The following is an 18651-nucleotide window of genomic DNA, read 5'->3' as shown; positions in this document are numbered from 1 at the left end:
GAAGATTGTCCATCCTTCATGCTCACCTGCACTGTCGTGCTCAACCCTACACTGTTGCTGTTGGGACTCGATATGTGAATAATATGGCCGGGATAGGGTGGCCTCTGAATCATCATCTCTCTCATTTTCTCTTTGAATAATATGGATTAAAAAAAAAAAATAACAAATTTTCAAAAAAATCGATCATGGATTAAAAAAAAAAATCACAAATTTTCAAAAAATTCTATCATGGATTACAAAAAAAAATTCGATCATGGATTAAAAAAAAAAAATCATAAATTTTCAAAAAATTCTATCATGGATTACAAAAAAAAATTCGATCATGGATTAAAAAAAAAAAATCACAAATTTTCAAAAAATTCAATCATGGATTACCAAAAATTCGATCATGGATTACTTAAAATTCGATCATGGATTACATAAAATTCGATCATGGATTACAAAAAAAAACAAAGAAAAAAAAACAAAAAATTCAATCGTGGATTACAAAAAAAGAAAAAAACAATTCGATCATGGATTACAAAAAATTCAATCATGGATTACAAAAAACTCTATCATGGGTTACAAAAAACGTAAAAAACAAAAAATTCGATCATGGATTACAAAAAAAAAAACAAACATTTCGATCATGGATTACAAAAAAAAACCAAACATTTCGATCATGTATTACAAAACATTCGATCATGGATTACAAAAAATTCTATCATGGGTTACAAAAAAAAAAACAAAAAACAAAAAAATCGATCATGGATTACAAGAAAAAAAAAACAAACATTTCGATCATGGATTACAAAAAATTCGATCATGGATTACAAAAAATTCGATCATGGGTTACAAAAAAAAAAAAAAACAAAAAATTCGATCATGGATTACAAAAAAAAAAAAACAATTCGATCATGGATTACAAAAAAATCGATCAAGTATTACAAAAAAATCTATTATGGATTACAAAAAAAAAAAAAAAAAAAATTCCGTACGGGACTCACCGATTCACTGTACGGACTCACCGATTCCGTACAGTGAATCGGCGAGTCACTGTACAGAATCGTCCGGTTCTCTCTAGAACCGGACGATTTCCGTTTTTTTCGTCGATTCGATCCGTCCATGGCGATTCCCGAGTCGAACCGGGCGAGTCCGGTTCGACTCGGCGTTTTTTTAAACACTGCTCCAAACCAATCCGCCTTTATCCAGAATCGTCGGATCACTGATAGTATTTTGGTGGCATGAGAGTGTATCCATTCTAGATTGAAGAGCCACCTTCTTGGTGTTATTTTAAAACTAGATTTGGAAAAAGCCTATGATCGAGTGGAATGGGGAGTGTTATTGGAGATTCTTAAAACTATGGGCTTTGGGGAAAAATGGAGGAGCTGGATTTATGGTTGCTGTCCTCTGCCCACTTTGGTAGCCCTTCTGGCTTTTCCAAGGCTACTAGGGGGTTCCACCAAGGAGACCCACTCTCCCCTTTTCTCTTCTCAATCTATGCGGAATGTTTTAGCCTCATGCTCCAGAGGGTGGAAGTGTGCGAAAGGTTCTCTGGCTTTTTGGTTTCAGAGCATGGCCCTAGAATCTCCCATTTACAGTACGGAGATGACACTCTTATTTTATGTGAAGCTTCAAAGGTTCAAATTTCTAATATTAGGTGTTTTCTGGATTGTTGTGAAGCTGCCCTGGGCCTTAAGGTTAACTATCAGAAGACTACACTGATTGGCATTAATTGTCACCCTGATTTGAGCCTTTCCTTGGCTCAATGTTTGGGTTGTACAGTTGGGTCGTTTCCGTTTACCTATTTGGGCATGCCTATTTCTAATTCTAAGCCTTCTGTTTCGATATAGGATAAAGTGGTGGAAAGGGTCCAGGTTAAGTTGGATCTGTGGAAGTCGAAATTCTTATCGTTGGGAGGGAGGATTACTCTGCTGAAGTCATGTTTAGCGAACTTGCCAATATACCTTATGTCGCTTATGCGCATGCCAGCCTCGGTTATTAAGAAAATTGAAAGGCCAATTTGCAATTTTTTGTGGGGGTCCTTTGGTGAAGAGCGGAAATTTCATCTGCTCAGATGGGATTGGGTTTGCACCCTTAGGAGTGAAGGGGGTTTGGGCATTTGTAAGTTAAAATTTATGAATGAAGCTCTGCTCTGTAAATGATGGTGGCACAACTTTCAGTGTTTCGACCAATTGTGGGTGGAGGTTTTATTTTCGAACTATAGCAAAGATAGGCAGGGGATGTGGTTAGGTGGTGGACGCCTTAATGTAGCGTCTTCTTTGTGGAAGCCCATTTTTCAGATGTAGACCGATGATTGCTAGTTGTTTTCATTGGCTTGTTGATAGTGGTACCTCGATTGCTTTTGACATCATAAGTGGTTGGGCGATGCTCCCTTGCAAATTAGCTTTCTTGACCTCTTTGCCAAGGTTCTTCATCCTGATGCCTTGATTTCTGAAGTATTGGAGGTAAGAGGATCCCAGGTGTTTGGCATATCTCTTTCCTGTATGATAGGCTTAATGGAATTATTTATCGAGGGTGGTTAGAATTGTTGAAGTGGTTGGAGTTTGTCTATATATCCCAGAGCTCTCAGGATGAGCTCATCTGGGAATTTGAGAACGATGGTATTTTTTCGGTCAAGTCTTGCTATAGACTTTTCTTCCATGACATATGGAGATGGTCTCTTGCCCAAGTGTTTAAAGTATGGAAATGGTCTATTCCCCATAAAATGCAAGCCTTCCTTTGGTTGGCCGCACTCAACAAAACATTAACAGTGGATAATCTGATTAAGCGAGGGAAAGTGTTACCAAATGTATGCCTCATGTGCAAATCTGATGAGGAATCTGGTCACCATCTGTTCATTCATTGTAGAGTTGCATCCAATTTTTAGTACTGGTTCCTCAGACTCCTTGGGGCTAGTGCTCCTCTTCCGTCTTCAATGGTCAACATTGTAGCTCAGTTTGATTTCGACCATCTTCCTTCTGATGGAGTTCTGGTTTGGAAATTGCCAAAGGTGCAATGGCGTGGGAGAACTGGAAGGAAAGGAATAGGTGTACTTTTGATGGCAAACGTATGATTTGGCAGTGGTTCTCAGTCGCTATGGGGGGTTGGGGTGTATCCCAAGCAGATGTTATGCTCAATTTGCAGAACTTATTCCTATTGGGGAAAGTGAAGATGAGACCCAAATGCTTATGGTCTCCTTTGGAACTTTGTCGATTTAAGTTGAATTCTACGGCAGCTCGTTAGATAACCCTGGGCCAACTGGTATTGGCGGTGTTTTACGCAATGAGCAGGGAGTGGTCATTTTCTCCTTTGCTGATCTATTAGGCTCTACCAATGAGCAAGGAGTGGTCATTTTCTCCTTTGCTGGTCTATTAGGCTCTACCACAGCTAACCATGCGGAACTTGCCTCCTTGCTGCAAGGGATAAAACTGTTTATCTCTAGCAATATTGGCAATAGCTGCATCTTTGAAGGAGATTCTTTAAATGCTATTGGTTGGTACAACAAGGAGTTACGCATCCCGTGGAAATTGTGGTCAATCTGGCTGAAAATTTTAGATCTCTCTGTCCCCCTGTATGTTTCTTTCTCTCATGTTTTTTAGGAAGCAAATGCTCTTGCGGATTCCCTCACTAAAGGTGGGGCGTCTTTGCCTTCCCTTGTGGTCTCTAACGATGTAATTTCTTTTGTTTAGTATGATCTAATAAAATTTGGAATGTTTGTCAGAAAAAAAAAAGCCTCGGCCCTATATAAAATTTTCCCTTTACTTTTGGTATAGGGAGGTCACAATTACTTACAACTATACGATGTGAAATCTGATAGCTTGGGTTTGTCATAAAGTTGCTAATTTTTTTTTTTTGAACTTTGAGTTTGGTCAATGAAATAAATGCAGCCACCGAGTTTCACATCAAATGGTGAAGATTAATTGTGCCCACCTTCTACTAAAAGTAAATGGTCTCATTATATACTTTCTCAATATTTAAAGGGCAAGCATTTATACGCTTCCCTATATAAAACTTGTATATGCCCTATCCAACTGTCCATTTTGAATGAACGGTCGAGATGACCCAATCATAATGTCACGTCTCAGCACTATTTTACTTTTTACATTTTTTTAAAAAAAATTTGATATACATCCACTCCTCTCTTAAAATTGCACCTGTAAAAAATATAAAAAAAAAAACTCAATAAAATAAAATAACCAAAATACCCTTAAAAGTTTCAAAGGGTATTTTGGTTATTATAATTTATCAAAAAAATATTTTCATATAATTTGCATAAAATAAAATAAAAATCGAATATTTTGAGGTATCGAATATAGATCCAATGGTCAGTGGCTCACTTGATTTAAATTAAGCGGCTGGATGGGGGAAGCATATATCTTCTATGCAGTAGGGGAAGTATAAAAACCATTCCCATATTTAAAATCCTCCTTTTAAATGTCCATCTTATGTTCATTCCTCCGTCTTTTTTTTTTTTTTTTTCCCTTTTTGTTCCTCTAATTGTTTTCTTTCAAAGCTTGAATACTGTCAACAATTTCAGACCTTCCAGGCCAAAATCATGTTAATGAGAAAAACTTCTTGGATGAGATGCAAAGTTGAGGTTTGGGACAACTTTGTACTTTGAATGCTCAGAAGATGACAACTTCATCTCTAAAGTTGTCCAAAACCTCAGCTTGAAGTTGTCTTAAACTCAACTCTAGACGTGAAAGTCCAAAATAAAGGCAATTTACAAAAAAAAAAAAAAAAAGAAGAAGTAAAAGGCAAATAAAAGATATGAACATAATAACAAAATTTTGGGATAGAATTTTAAATCGGAGAGAAATATGTATAAATTTCTCTATAAAAACAATTCTCGACAATGCATAATAATGGTGTTTATCTTTGGTTCTAAGAGGTTACAATCATTGTTGGCCATTAGATATGACATCAGGCCGCTAGTTATGTGCTTGAATGTATTGACAGTTATGCATGCACTCAAGAGTCCAGAAATTTTGTTCAAACTTTGTATAGAAAACACAAACCGAACCGCCTGAATTTACACAAGATAGCCTGAATTTACAGAAGACAACCAGAAGTGATTTTGGTTTTTTTTTATACAGAAAAGAGATCGTCTCATGATATACAATCCCTAGTAGAAAATATGGCATACATACTAATTAAGAAGTGAATGGACACTTATATTTCCTTGAATTTCGTTTGCACAATAATTTTTTTTGAAAATGCATCTTAAAAAATAGTTTTCTTCTCTCAAACACAATGGACTTACACTATCCATACTCGGGCCATCAATTCGATGGGTTGGTTAAGGGTTAACTTTTGTGGATGGTCTTATTATCATTATGTGAACGATCTAAAATAAATAAATATTTTTTTTTAGTTGTTAAAGCCCTTTAATCTAAATACCCACCAGACTGATGACAAGCATTTATTGTTAGAACCATACCCATTTGGACCTTTCCTTGGGGTGGAAATTCAATTTTGGTGGCGTTTGATAGCTTTCTCGACAATTTCCCTGAAAAAATCCTTGCAGCTAAATTTCCTGGACTCTAGGAAGAAGGCGAAAATTGCTAGTTTGAAAGTTGTGAACCCTTTTTGATAATATGTAGTGCTGGTATTTTCACTTGTTTGGAAATGGAAAAGTTGAAAACTGCCTATCTTAACCTTTCATTGTGTATTACTTTGACCTATACGCGAAATACATATTTTGAATAAGATTTTCTTGCTGCAATCTATCTAATGCAAGTCTTATAAAATATCAGTACGACATATATTAAATGTATGAACATAAACCACATAAAAATTCAAAGCATGAGCATGCTAGCTTTCATGTGAACTGGCTTGAGTTTCAATGTTTTCTTTACAAATTTTAATATTTCCAATTTTCATTGCTTCATAGATTCCAATCTACAAATGGTATTACGACATTGCCTGATTAAAATCATTATTGTCGTAAATGGGCAAAAAAAAGCCACCTAAGTTTATAGTCCAAGCTAAACTGAAAGGCATTTGTTGTTTCAACCTCATGTTTTTTGTCCAAATCCAGCTTATCTAATTAAAAAGAACATGAAATAACAGACTAAGTTCCTTCCATCCAATATGACATCAAAGTATATAAATAAATTTAAAGAATATATTATTGTGCTTGGAGACTAACATTGACATCATTAATAAACAAAAATCCTTTTCTAACTATCAAAATTTCACTCCGAGATTTACAAAGAACAAAACTAACATACAACGATCACTGAGATTCAATCTACGTTGTCTAATATATTATCTTTCACCGGCTATTTATGCAAAGAAAGAGCTTATGTTAGCCACTGTGCTAACGACGTAAAGTACACCCCTTGATAAAATGATGTTAAGGGTATTTGTTTGACCCCATGAACATGTCCATGAAAAATTCTGAAACACACGTAAAAAATGGTTTTCTAGAGAGAATATTGGACTAATGTCGCTGTATGTTTTAGTGCCCTGTTATATCAAGGGTTATGCACTCAAATCACTTCTTTTTGTTGGTATTAATCATCTGAGTATATTTAATATGAGAGAATGTGTCAAACTAAATAGATGGGTAAGAGAGCTTTGACATTACTTAAGAGGGCTCCTCCCTCCTCTGTTGCTAACTTCTCCTAAGTTCCATGAAAAGATGCATCCATATCTGATTTTTAGGTCTCTTTCTCAAAGATCTTCGGCATCACCCCAACCCCAAACCCAACCCCAACCCCAACCCCAACCTCAACCCCAGCACTGCATACCCTTCTATCAAGCCTAGTTAAGGTCGATGGATGGTGGAGATGATGCGTCACATGCAACTTGTATGCGAGGCCCGACGATGTAGAATACAGTTCCATAACAATGATCCTTGACCTTAACTTCTGCTGAACTCCCCACCCAAAACTGATTAACATATTGGTTTTGTCTCCCTTCCACTGCCAATTTAAATATCCATAGAGGACCATCCCCACTCCTATATGTAAAGGCAATAGTCTTATGCCATTGAAGTTTCATTTCTCATTCTATCACATGGTGCTTGAATATGATCCCTCAGACTCTCAAAATCATTCACATAGTATCACTCCACAACTGGTCTGATATTCTTTGCATGTAACAATCCTCACAAAACATATAAAAGATATAGGAAAATTATTTCTATATTTCCACATGTGTCCAAAAACAGGAAGAACGAACTATAATACCATTGATGTCTCATCAAATCTAAAAGAAACTTTTTGCAGGGTAAAATGACGAAGGGACAGTGAAATTTAATTCTTCTGGGTCAATGTATTGAACACAATTATGTACCGTCAAACAATGTTTAGCCAGCCTATAAAGCTTAATGTTCTTCAACCATGTTTTATTTATTGGTGACAGGTTTTCATTCACTCATTAAAGAAAGCATACAAGACTCATTAAAGAAAGCATACAAGACTAGATAATGATTTTTCTTTATGTACAATAATAATCACCAACATATTATAATTTGTACTACTGTTCAGTAACATTTCTCAAAAAAAAATTTGTACTACTGTTCCGCAATTGCAGCTTCCCAATAGTATATTGAGTATATACCCATTCGAAAAAATGGAATATTGAATATTCATAAGAAATTTGAGTACTAGATCCAACACTGCCTTAGCATATCCTAGGACAATTTGAGCGTCTTCATCTAGTTTACTCAAACATTCAATTTGAGTAAAAATACAGGCCTGGCATCTATAGGCAGCAGATGTTCAACTAGAAATGATTCTCAGAGAATGGTTACTAGTAGCCTTTAACACCTGATAACATAAGCAAAAGATTTCAAGCTCGTATGCATACTAGTTGAAATAATAAGAAAAATTAACACATTTAATCATAGTGTGACTTTGTTGATATAAGAATACTCGCCTTATTGGTGAAAACAAAGAATTCCATATTCCCATTTTTTTTTCCAGTAACTGCACAAGGATGAGAATGATCGTGATTCCATTAAAGTAAGGAATGCCCCTTCCTCATACATTTGGGACCAATAGACACGCCAACAAAAGAATGAAATGTCCCAATCCATCAAAAGAAGGAAATTCATTTTATCAGACAAGGAAAAAATTCATTTCCTCAAAGTTTTTCAAAGAACTAGAAGCAATGAAACAATTGGGCATCCACTTCATATTCAGAATAAAGTTATATGTAGCAGTGAGCACAACTTTAATGGAAAAGAAGCTTTGCCTTTTTCAGGGACCATGGCCAATCCTGTTCATCTTTCACTTGGAAAAACTAGTCAGTCATTGGGTATTGACCAGGAAACAATTGTCTATTGAGATTTCTCACTACAATGCTATACACAATAAAAATACATTAACTTGAAATGATACAAACCGATGTTTCCAATCCCAAATGCAGATCTGGGAATGATCCAGTTACCAAGTATATTGTCTGCTGCTCTCAAGTATCAAAATACCAATACCTATTTAAATTGAAACAAGTTTTCCACAAACAAACAAAAAATAAAAAATAGCAAAATAGAAAAAGAAAAGAAATATTTAAGTAGCTTCAGACTATAATGAGTCTAGAAATTTCTGCTGGATCAAAACATTAAAAAAAGACTCCTTATTGAGTCGGCTTTAATAGGAAATATTTATTAATGAAGTATCAAAATCAGTTACCAAGTATGGTTTCTCCTTCACCCATACAGGCTTCCAGTTATTACAAATCTGAAACAAGCTTTGTCAGAAAATGAAAACTTTGAAACATACTGAATTATGACACAGGGTCTTGAATTTTGCTGGATCAAAAACCGCAAAAGCTTACTCCATTTAACATGGAACTCAAAAGGAAATACACTAGAATGAGCTATTCTAGAACAATTTGCAGAACTGGGATACAAGAAGGCAAGACTTGCAACTGTAAGCTTGCAAATTGGTGCCTTCAAGATCTTGAAATCAGTACAACAATAAAAATGTGAAAAAAATAAAGAAAGAAAAAAAGTTCCTCTCAGTACAAAGTTGGCATTGTCTCGATAAAGCTGGGTGCTAAACTGGGTTCGATGCTCGAATAGAATTCCTGTGCTTTGAATTGGTGGTGAGAACCATGATTGGTCTCTGCATCCTAAATCCACCAAGAGATGGGTTCCTAACTAACTGAACAGTCCCATCTTCTTTATCTCTCTCATGAGAGCCCGACTGTGTCTTCGACCTACTCATGCTTCTCCCACTTCTCAATTTAAAACTTGCAAGATCTCCATTTGAACTATTGCCAATTTTCGTAAAGCCCATCCAATCCAGCGGTATGGATTCACCATCTGTCTCTGCCTCAACAATCAGGTCCATCAAATTCCTACTTCTACTACGTCTCACCACACCACTGCTCTCTGTACATAAACTCGAATCTTCATCGGAGGCCCTAGTATTACTCCACAAAGAACCTCTAGCCAAAAGCCCCCAATCCTTGGGTCTTTCTCCCTCTTTACCATCTGGAGTGATGGTCCTTCTACCCTGTGTAGGCTCTGCACCTACCACACCCTTTTCTCTCTCTACTTCTAAAGTCAAGCAAGAAACTCTCCCTGAAGTTCCGAAATCCATCGGTATTCCTCTCTCTTCACTAACTACTTCTCTTTGCCAACCATCAGGAACAATGGTCCTTCTCCCCTGTCTACGCTCTGCAACAACACCCCTTTCTCTCTCTACATCTACAGACGAGCAAGGATTAGCATTGGGCAACCCAATTCTCCTAATGTTGGTCCAAACAGGAAAAGGAATACTCTTGCTCACAAGCTTTAGCCCTTCGACCACTTCTCTCATCGATGGCCTTCTCTCTCTACAGGACCTCACACATCGAGCCGCGATCAAAGCAAACTGCTTCCTTGCCGAGAGATCAGGCAAGGGACCGATTCGAGGATCGTAGAGAGAGATTAGTTTACCCTTTCGAATGAGGGGAATCGCCCAATCGACAATCGAAGGTGGGCTATGGTTCACATCAATGGCATTTCTCCCGCTGATGATCTCTAAAAGAAGGATCCCAAAACTAAATACGTCATTTTTTGTGCTAAGATTTTCTGGGGTAAGATAACCAGGGTCCAAGTACCCAATCGTACCAGCTGGGGGTGTAGATTTTAACCTGATATCTTCGACATGGCCACGTAGAGCTAACCCAAAATCCCCAAGCCTCGCATTCCAGTTCGAATCAATCAAAACATTTGAAGATTTCACATCTCTGTGAATAACAGGTGGGTTTGATGAGTGTAAGGTCTCTAAGGCTTTAGCAGTTTGAAGAGCAAGCCTAACCCTCCGAGCCCAATTGGGGCTTCGAGCTCGCCTGTGGAGAACATCATGGAGGGTTCCATTACACATAAATTCAACAACTAATATCCTCTGGTTCGAATCATGGCTGAAACCTAAGAGGTTAACGAGACGTGGGTTTTGGATTTTTGAAAGGATTTCAATCTCATTCTCTAGGGCCGTATCATCATGAAGGGTTCGGAGACCAGAGGAAGCTCTTTTAATGGCGACAAGCTTACCTCCATGCAGAATTCCTTTGTAGACACAGCCATGGCTTCCTTTTCCAAGAAGAGTATCAGGGGAAAAGCCATTGGTGGCAATCTCAAGATCTTTGTAATGGAACTGTTGGATTTTGAGGGGCTTCTTCTTCTTCTTCTCCTTCTTGTAGGAATCGCAGGTCACCACAGAAGAGTCGGCTCTACATGAGAGGTAGCCCATTAAGAAGACCAGAGAGAGAGAGAGGATTTTCAGGCCCACCCACTTAGAGAGAGGGGGGGGGGGTCTGGATTGAAGCTTTTGCAGTGCAACTAAAAAACTAGAGAAAGAAATGGTGTTTTATTTTATGAATCATCATCATGCTTAGCAGCTTTCAAAGATGATCATCATCTGAGTCCAAAGAATAAACTTTTACGATGGGGATTAATCAACCAAAGAAGTTTTTTCAGAAAAGCATAAAGCAAAAGCTGCACAGAATTGGGTTCCGATCCAATGCAAAAGGCTGGAGAGGAAGAGAGACACAATATGGTACTGTTTGGGACACAGTAAGAAATGGGTAAGTGTCCTATTCTTACCAGGAAGGACCAAATGATCCAAGGATAAGAGTTTTCAAAATATTTCATCATAAATGAGCCTTTTATATTTTTCAATTAACCTAAAAGCTCAATTTATATAAAACTTTGTCAGCTTTCCAGCAAACCTATCAAAAGAAGGAAAAAAAAACTCAAAAGAAAGAAAAAATTGCCTTGAACATTAAAAAAAAATTCTCTTTTTTTTTTTGTGACAATAAAAACAGAAAATTTGTCTTGCAAAGAAAACCATCTTTATAAATCTTGCAAGACCATCAGATTTTATTTCTCTTGTGTTATTTAATGATGCGGCACAAATGCCATGTGCTAGGGGTTGTAATTTTGTGAGCTGTATTCTTTTTTTTTTATTAATGAAAAAATTGGCAGGGTTTTTTTCCCCACTGACACCCAATAAAAAAGTCTTTACAATTATTGAATCTTAAATAAGTTCTAATAGAGACTTAATTTTGGTTAAAATTCCAAACTTCAAGTTCTCACCCCTCCAATCAGCCTCAAAAGTATTTTCATTTTCCTAATGGGTAGGTAAACTGAGTTCATCCATTCAAGCCTCAAAGTAAACGATGGTAGTCTTTGTCGGTTTTATGCATAAACTTTTGAGTGTTTGATTTTACATCTATTGTTTAAGTAAATGGGGAAATGATGTAGTTAGACTGGTTATTGGGAGTTTGGTGCTCAAGTTCATCTAGATAACTATAGACATTCATGGAGGGATAGAAATGTTCTGGATTTTCAGATACGCGGTGTCGCCACGTTCTCGTCAAGGGGCCGAGAATTCCTTAATTAACGGTTCAGATCATTCGTGGCCATGAGTATTAACGGTTCAGATCGACTCGGATCTTCCAGTCAAGGGGCCTAGAATTCGTTAATTAATGGTCCAAATCATTTGTGTCCATGAGGATTGATGGTTCAGATCGACTCGGATCTTCTAGGCCCAAATGGTTGTCATTGGATCCTTCCTCACTAGTCATCACAGGCAGCAAATATTTGGTTTAAGCCTGCGCCTGATCTAAAATTAATTGGGCATTCAATGTTTTTTCCCAAGAATAGTGATACATGCATTTGATGATGCGTTACTACGAATAGGATTTCAATTTAATTTTCTCTATATCTTGATTTGGTTGAGTTGCTTTTATTTGCAAGTTGTTTCCATCCATAGACCTCTCTCCTGCAGGGTTTGTGTCACATTGTTAAGCCCATGGTCTTTAAAATGCTGACTTGTATCAGAATATCCTTAGTCAAATAGGATTTTAATATATTGAAACAGTGGTTCTCACTAGAACCAATTGGTTCTTTGAACTTGTCAATGAGGCCCACTGTTTTTGTTTTTTTTTAATTGTTTTATTCTTTTATTAGCCAATTCTCTCGGCAAGACTGCCAATCCACTAATCCAAACCGATTTTTTGAATATGCAATTCGTTCCACCTCTCCATTTCCTTAATCACTACGTAAGCCAAATGCCTTGTTAATAGAAGTGTTGCAGTGTTTATATATATATATATATATATATATATATATATATATATATATATATATATGGGTGCAGTTGGCATACAGATGCATCCGTAGCTGTAGAGGTAAGGTGCACCTTCAAATTTTATCATGGTATATAATTTTGATGTAAAATGTTCTTAGGATTATCTCAAAATCTATTGTTATATCTAATTATAAAATTTTAAATTTAAAAAATGGTTAAATTCAAGTAGATCTATAAACATATGAAAATCTTGAAAATAGACAGTGTAGATAATATGTTGTAAAATGCACTATTTCTGAGACTTAATTTTTTTTTTTTTTTTCACGATCATACATCTCGATGTCGAGATGATCAATCAAAGGGTTTTTCAACATTAGAACTACCTTTTCCGATGGATTTTTTAGGTGCATTCGTAGCTCTACATTATTGAGTTGCTTCCCTATATAAACTTTTTCATATATATATATATATATCTATAGATATATATATATATAAAACAAGAACACTTGAGAGGACTAAGACCTCCTTGTATTAGAAGATATTTTTTCTTTTTAATAGTTGGTTAATTAAAAGGATAGTTTTGTCTATAAATAATATTGGGATTCATATGCCCAACTTTAACACTTTCGACAAATCTATAAAGGAGATTAGGAAGCAAAGAAAGTTGTGTCTAGGAAATCATCTTATTTTTAGGTTTGGCAACGGGCCCAGTCCAACCCTAGTGAGCTGGCTCAACCCGCCCCAGCCTGGACCGAGCTAAAAGGGCACTACCACAGTTCAAGTGGGTCCGGATCTAATAAGACTCAAAGAAATTGAATAAAAAAGAAGAAAATATATGCTCAAGCCCTGCTCAAAACCGACCCAACCCAACCCGAACTTGGCTATGGTCTAGCCCTCTGTCTAAAATTTGTGGCTTAAGCTCTAATTGATGTGGAGTATACTGATCGGGGCGGGTGGGCCCATGGCACCATTTCCAGCTATACTTATTTCTGGAGCGGTTGTTTTTTTTTTTTTGGTGGGTGAGTTAGTGCGGTGGGGGCCCTGCCCTTGGTAGGAATTAAGTAGTCTTTGTTTTGCCATAGCTAATTTCAATAAAAGAGGCACGTTCATTTCATGTTTCTCATAAAGTATGAGAAAGGAAATTGTAGTACCTTTTAATCTTCCTAGCCAAATGCATGCCTTTATTGAGAATGTCCTCCCCTTCAACGGCAACTCTACCCCCTTCTCTCTCATGGTAGGGCAAGGGAACTTAGTGCCCTCTCTCTCTCTCTCTCTCTCTCTCTCTCTCTCTCGGTAAATTATGCGGCCGAGCTACTCGGCTTAGCCAGATTTACTAGTCGGTCATTTGAGGGTGTCTTATGCATTATGCTTTGGAGTGGCAACGGGTCGGGTCTTGCTGAACCCTTACTCGTCGGATCCTCGATCTGGTTAAGTCTATTGCCACCTTCATTATGAATTTTTCTTTTTTTTTTACTATCGTATACCCATGTTATTAACAGCAAGGTCACAATTATATGCTATTAGATTTTAAGCCGTCTAATTTATTGTTTAATACCTAAAAATTACTATAAATTTTATTGTATACTATCTTTAATACATCTAAACAAATAAGGCGATCTTTCACGGCATTCTATCAATAAAAGTCGTCAACCTTGTCAAAAAAAAAGAAAAGAAAAAAAGAGTTCTGAATCTTTTGATGGTAGGACAACGCAAATTGCGGTACAACTTAACTTTTTAGACTTTTAGTCTGTTTAGGACATAAATAGTATAAACCAATTTCGGGACATACAGATCATTGTCAAATTTTCTTGGGGCAAGTGATATTTTACCTTATAAAGTTGAGATCGACGGCCAAAATCTTCCAACTAAACTTGTCTCTGTATCCACTACTAATGAAACTCATCGTCAACCGTCCGATGGCCTGCCTTAACTCTCATCACGTGTCTAACTCTCTCTATTTATTATTTAACAAGGTCAATGCATTAGTAACAAACGATGCGATAATTATTATATGGTAAAGAATAGGTAATTATGGCGGGACATTCAAAAGGAAAGAGGGGTAATGAATGAAAAGGTCGAGGGAATTTATTGGCTTTTGACCAAAGTGCAGAGCAAATATATATATTTTATTCGATTGGTTTGAAAGATAGGAATAAATGGGATGCACATGGAGAGATGTCACGCATTTAATTGAGGAGGTTTTTAAGTATTTTGGACTCATGTGTGTTTTTTAATAAAAGTAACAATTCTCCGTTTTGAACACCTGTATTTCTATATATTTTTATAAGAAAAAGTTTATATAAGGTGGCAACCTTACACTGTAAAACTAAGGTGCGCAATTAAAAACCCACTAGAGAACGTTTTTTTAATGCTGAAAAACTCTCAAATTGATCATCTCAACTTTAACATTCATATAAACGAAAAAAAGAGAACTTCTAGTTCTAAAAATAATTCATCTCCTAACACATCACCTAGACCGTCCATTTTCAAATATTTTCAAGTATTTATAGATCTGTTTGATTGTCACTATTTTTGGAGCTTTAATTTCATAATTGGGGACAACAATAGGTTTTCATATCATCGCAAGAGTTTGCGGCATTGACACTGTCTTTTTGGCATAGTTTTGAGGTGCATTGTATTTCAATAGTAAAAGGTTGACACCTTACACAAACCTCACCCATTTTTATATGATCATTATTTTAGAGGATCTCACAAAATTCTTCTAGGAAACGGTTTTCCCTTTATTTTCCAAATTGGGGAAACGGTTTTCCCTTTATTTTCCAAATTGGGGAAAATATTGTAACCATATGCTCCCTTAATCTACCATCCATTGCAATACGGAAGTTTTTGTTTTTGATGTTTCAATATTTTAGGATATGCAGTTTGGTTTGATCCCTAAAGCTTAAGGTTGGGACAACAATTGCCTTTTTATTTAATCTCAAAAATAACCATGCTTTGGGGAGATTAAATGCTAAGGTAACTGGTCATGATCTCCAAATTGTCGAATAATGCAGTTTCTATAGGGCTTAGGCTTTATAAAAATAAAGTAAAACCTCACCTTGAAACCTCATTCTCAAAGTATTCTAGGCATTAGAATCCTTCATGATGGCTCTAGAATAAATTCTCAATACCGAGTATGAAATTTGAAGTTAAAAAAATGGTATAGATCTTGTGGATATTTGAAAACTTATTTTTAAGGTGAAATGGATGGTGTAGATAATATTTTACAATATACAACATTTTTAGAGCTTGAAATCCTAATTTTTTTTCACAATCGTAATGGTCAAGGTTGATATAATCGATTTGAAGGTTTTTTGACACCAGAACTACATATTTATGTGAGTTTTGAGGTGAAGCTTTGCTTATTTTGATAAGGCTGCAGTGCTATCAAAACATTTTTCTTACTTTTACTAAGTTATTCCTATCGATGACAGGGAGCTTTGGTGTTATTCACTTAGATAACTATGGTTAAATAAACATTTAATTGTTTGTGATTTTTAGTTTTAAAATTATGTGAAAATACAAGCATACATATATACTTTTTAGGGAAAATACTTCCCAATATGCAAAATGTAAATGGGCTCAATCCTCACCTATGCATTCTATTCCAACATATAAAACATGGATTCCTATATAATCCTTTTCATGTTTGGAAGAAGATTATATTAGAATGGATCATGACCCCGCCCCCTGACCCCTACCGTCCCAAATCGGAAGGCAATAGAGTGCGGGATCGCAACTGGAGGTCGCATACATTATTCAGGTGGGAGTGGCATCAATACGTATTAAGAGGGCGGAATCAAAGCAAACCACGAGAAATAAATAGAAGCTCATCCAACAAGCACAGAAAACTGAATAAATTAAAACCATTAACTTCATTCATCTTCAAAAGTATTTACAATAAATTTTGAGTCTCACAAGCCTAACATTCATCTCAAAATATTACATCAAATAGAACAACACGTGGCTACACCACCTGACACCTACAACGCCAAAAAGAAATCCTGAGCCGGGTTGAACTCCAACGCCTGCTATCACTGGTCAGCTGCTCGTCGTACGCAATCGGTACTAACACTCTACACAGATGAAATAAACAGAGTAAGCAAGAAGCCCAGTAAGTAGATTACTACCCTTGCCATCCCGACTATCAGTAAATACATAAAAACATGTCCGTAGTCCATCAGAAATCGCATTTGTCACATAGAGTATGGTTGTACATCAGAGTACATAATTGCTATATAAAAAGGGTAAGGCTCAGTTAACAGAGCATTACTTGCTCTCAATATGGTATCAATTGTAATGCATTTCACAGTTACAGTCAGGTATTCATACAAAATGCATAATTCAGATATGCATAACAGATTAAAATTACTCTCGAAGTAGAAACCACATCCATCAGGCCAAGCCAATCTTGAAACTTGAGACTGCTTCCCTCATTCAGAAGGGAGGATAATAACAAGTGGAGGTCCCACTTCGTAATATCCTTACTCACGTACACATCCCCAACGCGCTTTTGGGTTTTCAATAGGCTGAGGCCTTCCAAGACATGACTCTCTCTTGTGCCCTCAAGCGAGTGAGCGTTACACTACCATTGGGGGACCCAATGCGTAGTGCCCATGACATTTTGGGGGGCGTGACCCTCCCTATTATTTACAGTCACCTCTCGACTCTATTCCTATCATATGGGTCGAGGTACAATATACCCCACTACCAGTGGAGGACCCATTGCGTAGCAGTCAGATATCAGTGTTCATATAACAGAAACATAAAGTCTACTACCAATGGAGGACCCATTGCGTAGCAGTCCAATATCAATATTCATATAACAGAAACAGAGATACTAATACTAATGAAGGACCCATTGTGTAGCAGTCAGATATCAGTATTCATATAACACATATAGAGAGTCTACTACCAATGGATGACCCATTGCGTAGCAGTCAGATATCAGTTTTCATATTACAGAAACAAAGAGTCTACTACCAATGGAGAACCCATTGCGTAGCAGTCAGAAATCACATATATTAGTTGCACCGTGTACAAGCATTCATAACATTTATTCATTCATACTTTACTCTTTTCAAGAGGTCAGGAACATCCAATAGTCGTAGGATCATCAGCATGCCATTTCGGTGTCTTACCACCTTGCAAAAGGATTTAAGCTATGTTCAAAAGAAACATTAATGCACGACATGTGCATAACTCATATACGACTTAAATTCATTGTGGTTCTTATCAATCATGGGCATATACAGAATGAGGCATAACACCCAAATTATGAGGAAAAATTAACTAAATTTTGATTTCAGTTCGGTAATTGAGCATTACTTAATTAATTAAGTGTTCAACATATCGTTCTAAATGTTGCTGAATTTTGCCAATAGTGACATATGTTCAAATTTCAAAACATAGCTTGTAATCTAGTAGGAATTTCGAAACAATTTTACATGCAACTTTTAGTAGACATTCAGAGCTTTCAAATGGCGGTGGTTTTGGGGTAATTGGACTCCACTTGGTTAGCCAAAATTCATGACATCAGAGACCAAAATTCTGAGTTTATGTGAGATCTGTCAATAGTGACATATTGGAGCACTTTTTAGCATAGCTCCTCATTTACACAAAATTTGGGCAAGGTAAAAACATGAAAATCATAAAAGACTTATGCATATATCAAATGGTTGTGTTTTTGGGTCATTTTGACCTCAATAGGTCAGAAAAAGTTTTAATATAGTAGAAACAATATTTCTGAAAATTATCATAGTCTGCTATTAGTGGCATATGAGCACAAAATATATCACATATTCCAAACTATCAAGAATCTCAACTGGGCATAAACATTAAACTCTAAGTAAACTCATAGACCTTTCAAATAGTGGTGATTTGAGGCCATTTGAATATCATTTGCTCAGTCAAAATCTTATTTCAAAAGCATGTAAGTTCCTTGGAAAATCACAGTACACTCATGGCGCATTCCAAATACCAGTCCATAATTTCAAACCCATCCAAGATAACAATATGAAACTTTTTCTATCTTAGGCTAGACTCAAACAAGCATCATTCCACAGAATTTCAGGATCCACAAGAGTGATAACAGTGCCCAATTTCTCATGTAAAAAATGCCTCATTGCTAGTAAAC

The 18651-nt window shown here is 36.5% G+C and overlaps 1 protein-coding gene across 1 annotated transcript; it reads right to left on the bottom strand.

Annotated features, from left to right (window-relative positions):
- Window positions 1–8738: 8738 nt before the first annotated feature.
- LOC18442765 (Protein kinase superfamily protein) lies at window positions 8739–11289 on the bottom strand. Its single transcript, XM_006852977.4, has one exon. It carries the CDS (start codon window positions 10671–10673, stop codon window positions 8991–8993), a length of 1683 nt encoding a protein of 560 aa, XP_006853039.2. The 5' UTR covers window positions 10674–11289; the 3' UTR covers window positions 8739–8990.
- Between the last annotated feature and the right edge of the window lie 7362 nt (window positions 11290–18651).

This window comes from Amborella trichopoda, chromosome 1 (assembly GCF_054954075.1).
Source record: "Amborella trichopoda isolate Santa Cruz 75 chromosome 1, AtrichopodaSantaCruz75HAP2 v2.0, whole genome shotgun sequence".
Classification (NCBI taxonomy): Eukaryota; Viridiplantae; Streptophyta; class Magnoliopsida; order Amborellales; family Amborellaceae; genus Amborella; species Amborella trichopoda.
The sequence above is the reverse complement of the archived record's forward strand: the minus strand, read 5'-3'. Positions and strand labels throughout refer to the sequence as shown.

Bases quoted from the DNA above. Each gene is read 5' to 3' on its own strand.
- LOC18442765 (XM_006852977.4), bottom strand. From the start codon at position 10,673: ATGGGCTACCTCTCATGTAGAGCCGACTCTTCTGTGGTGACCTGCGAT.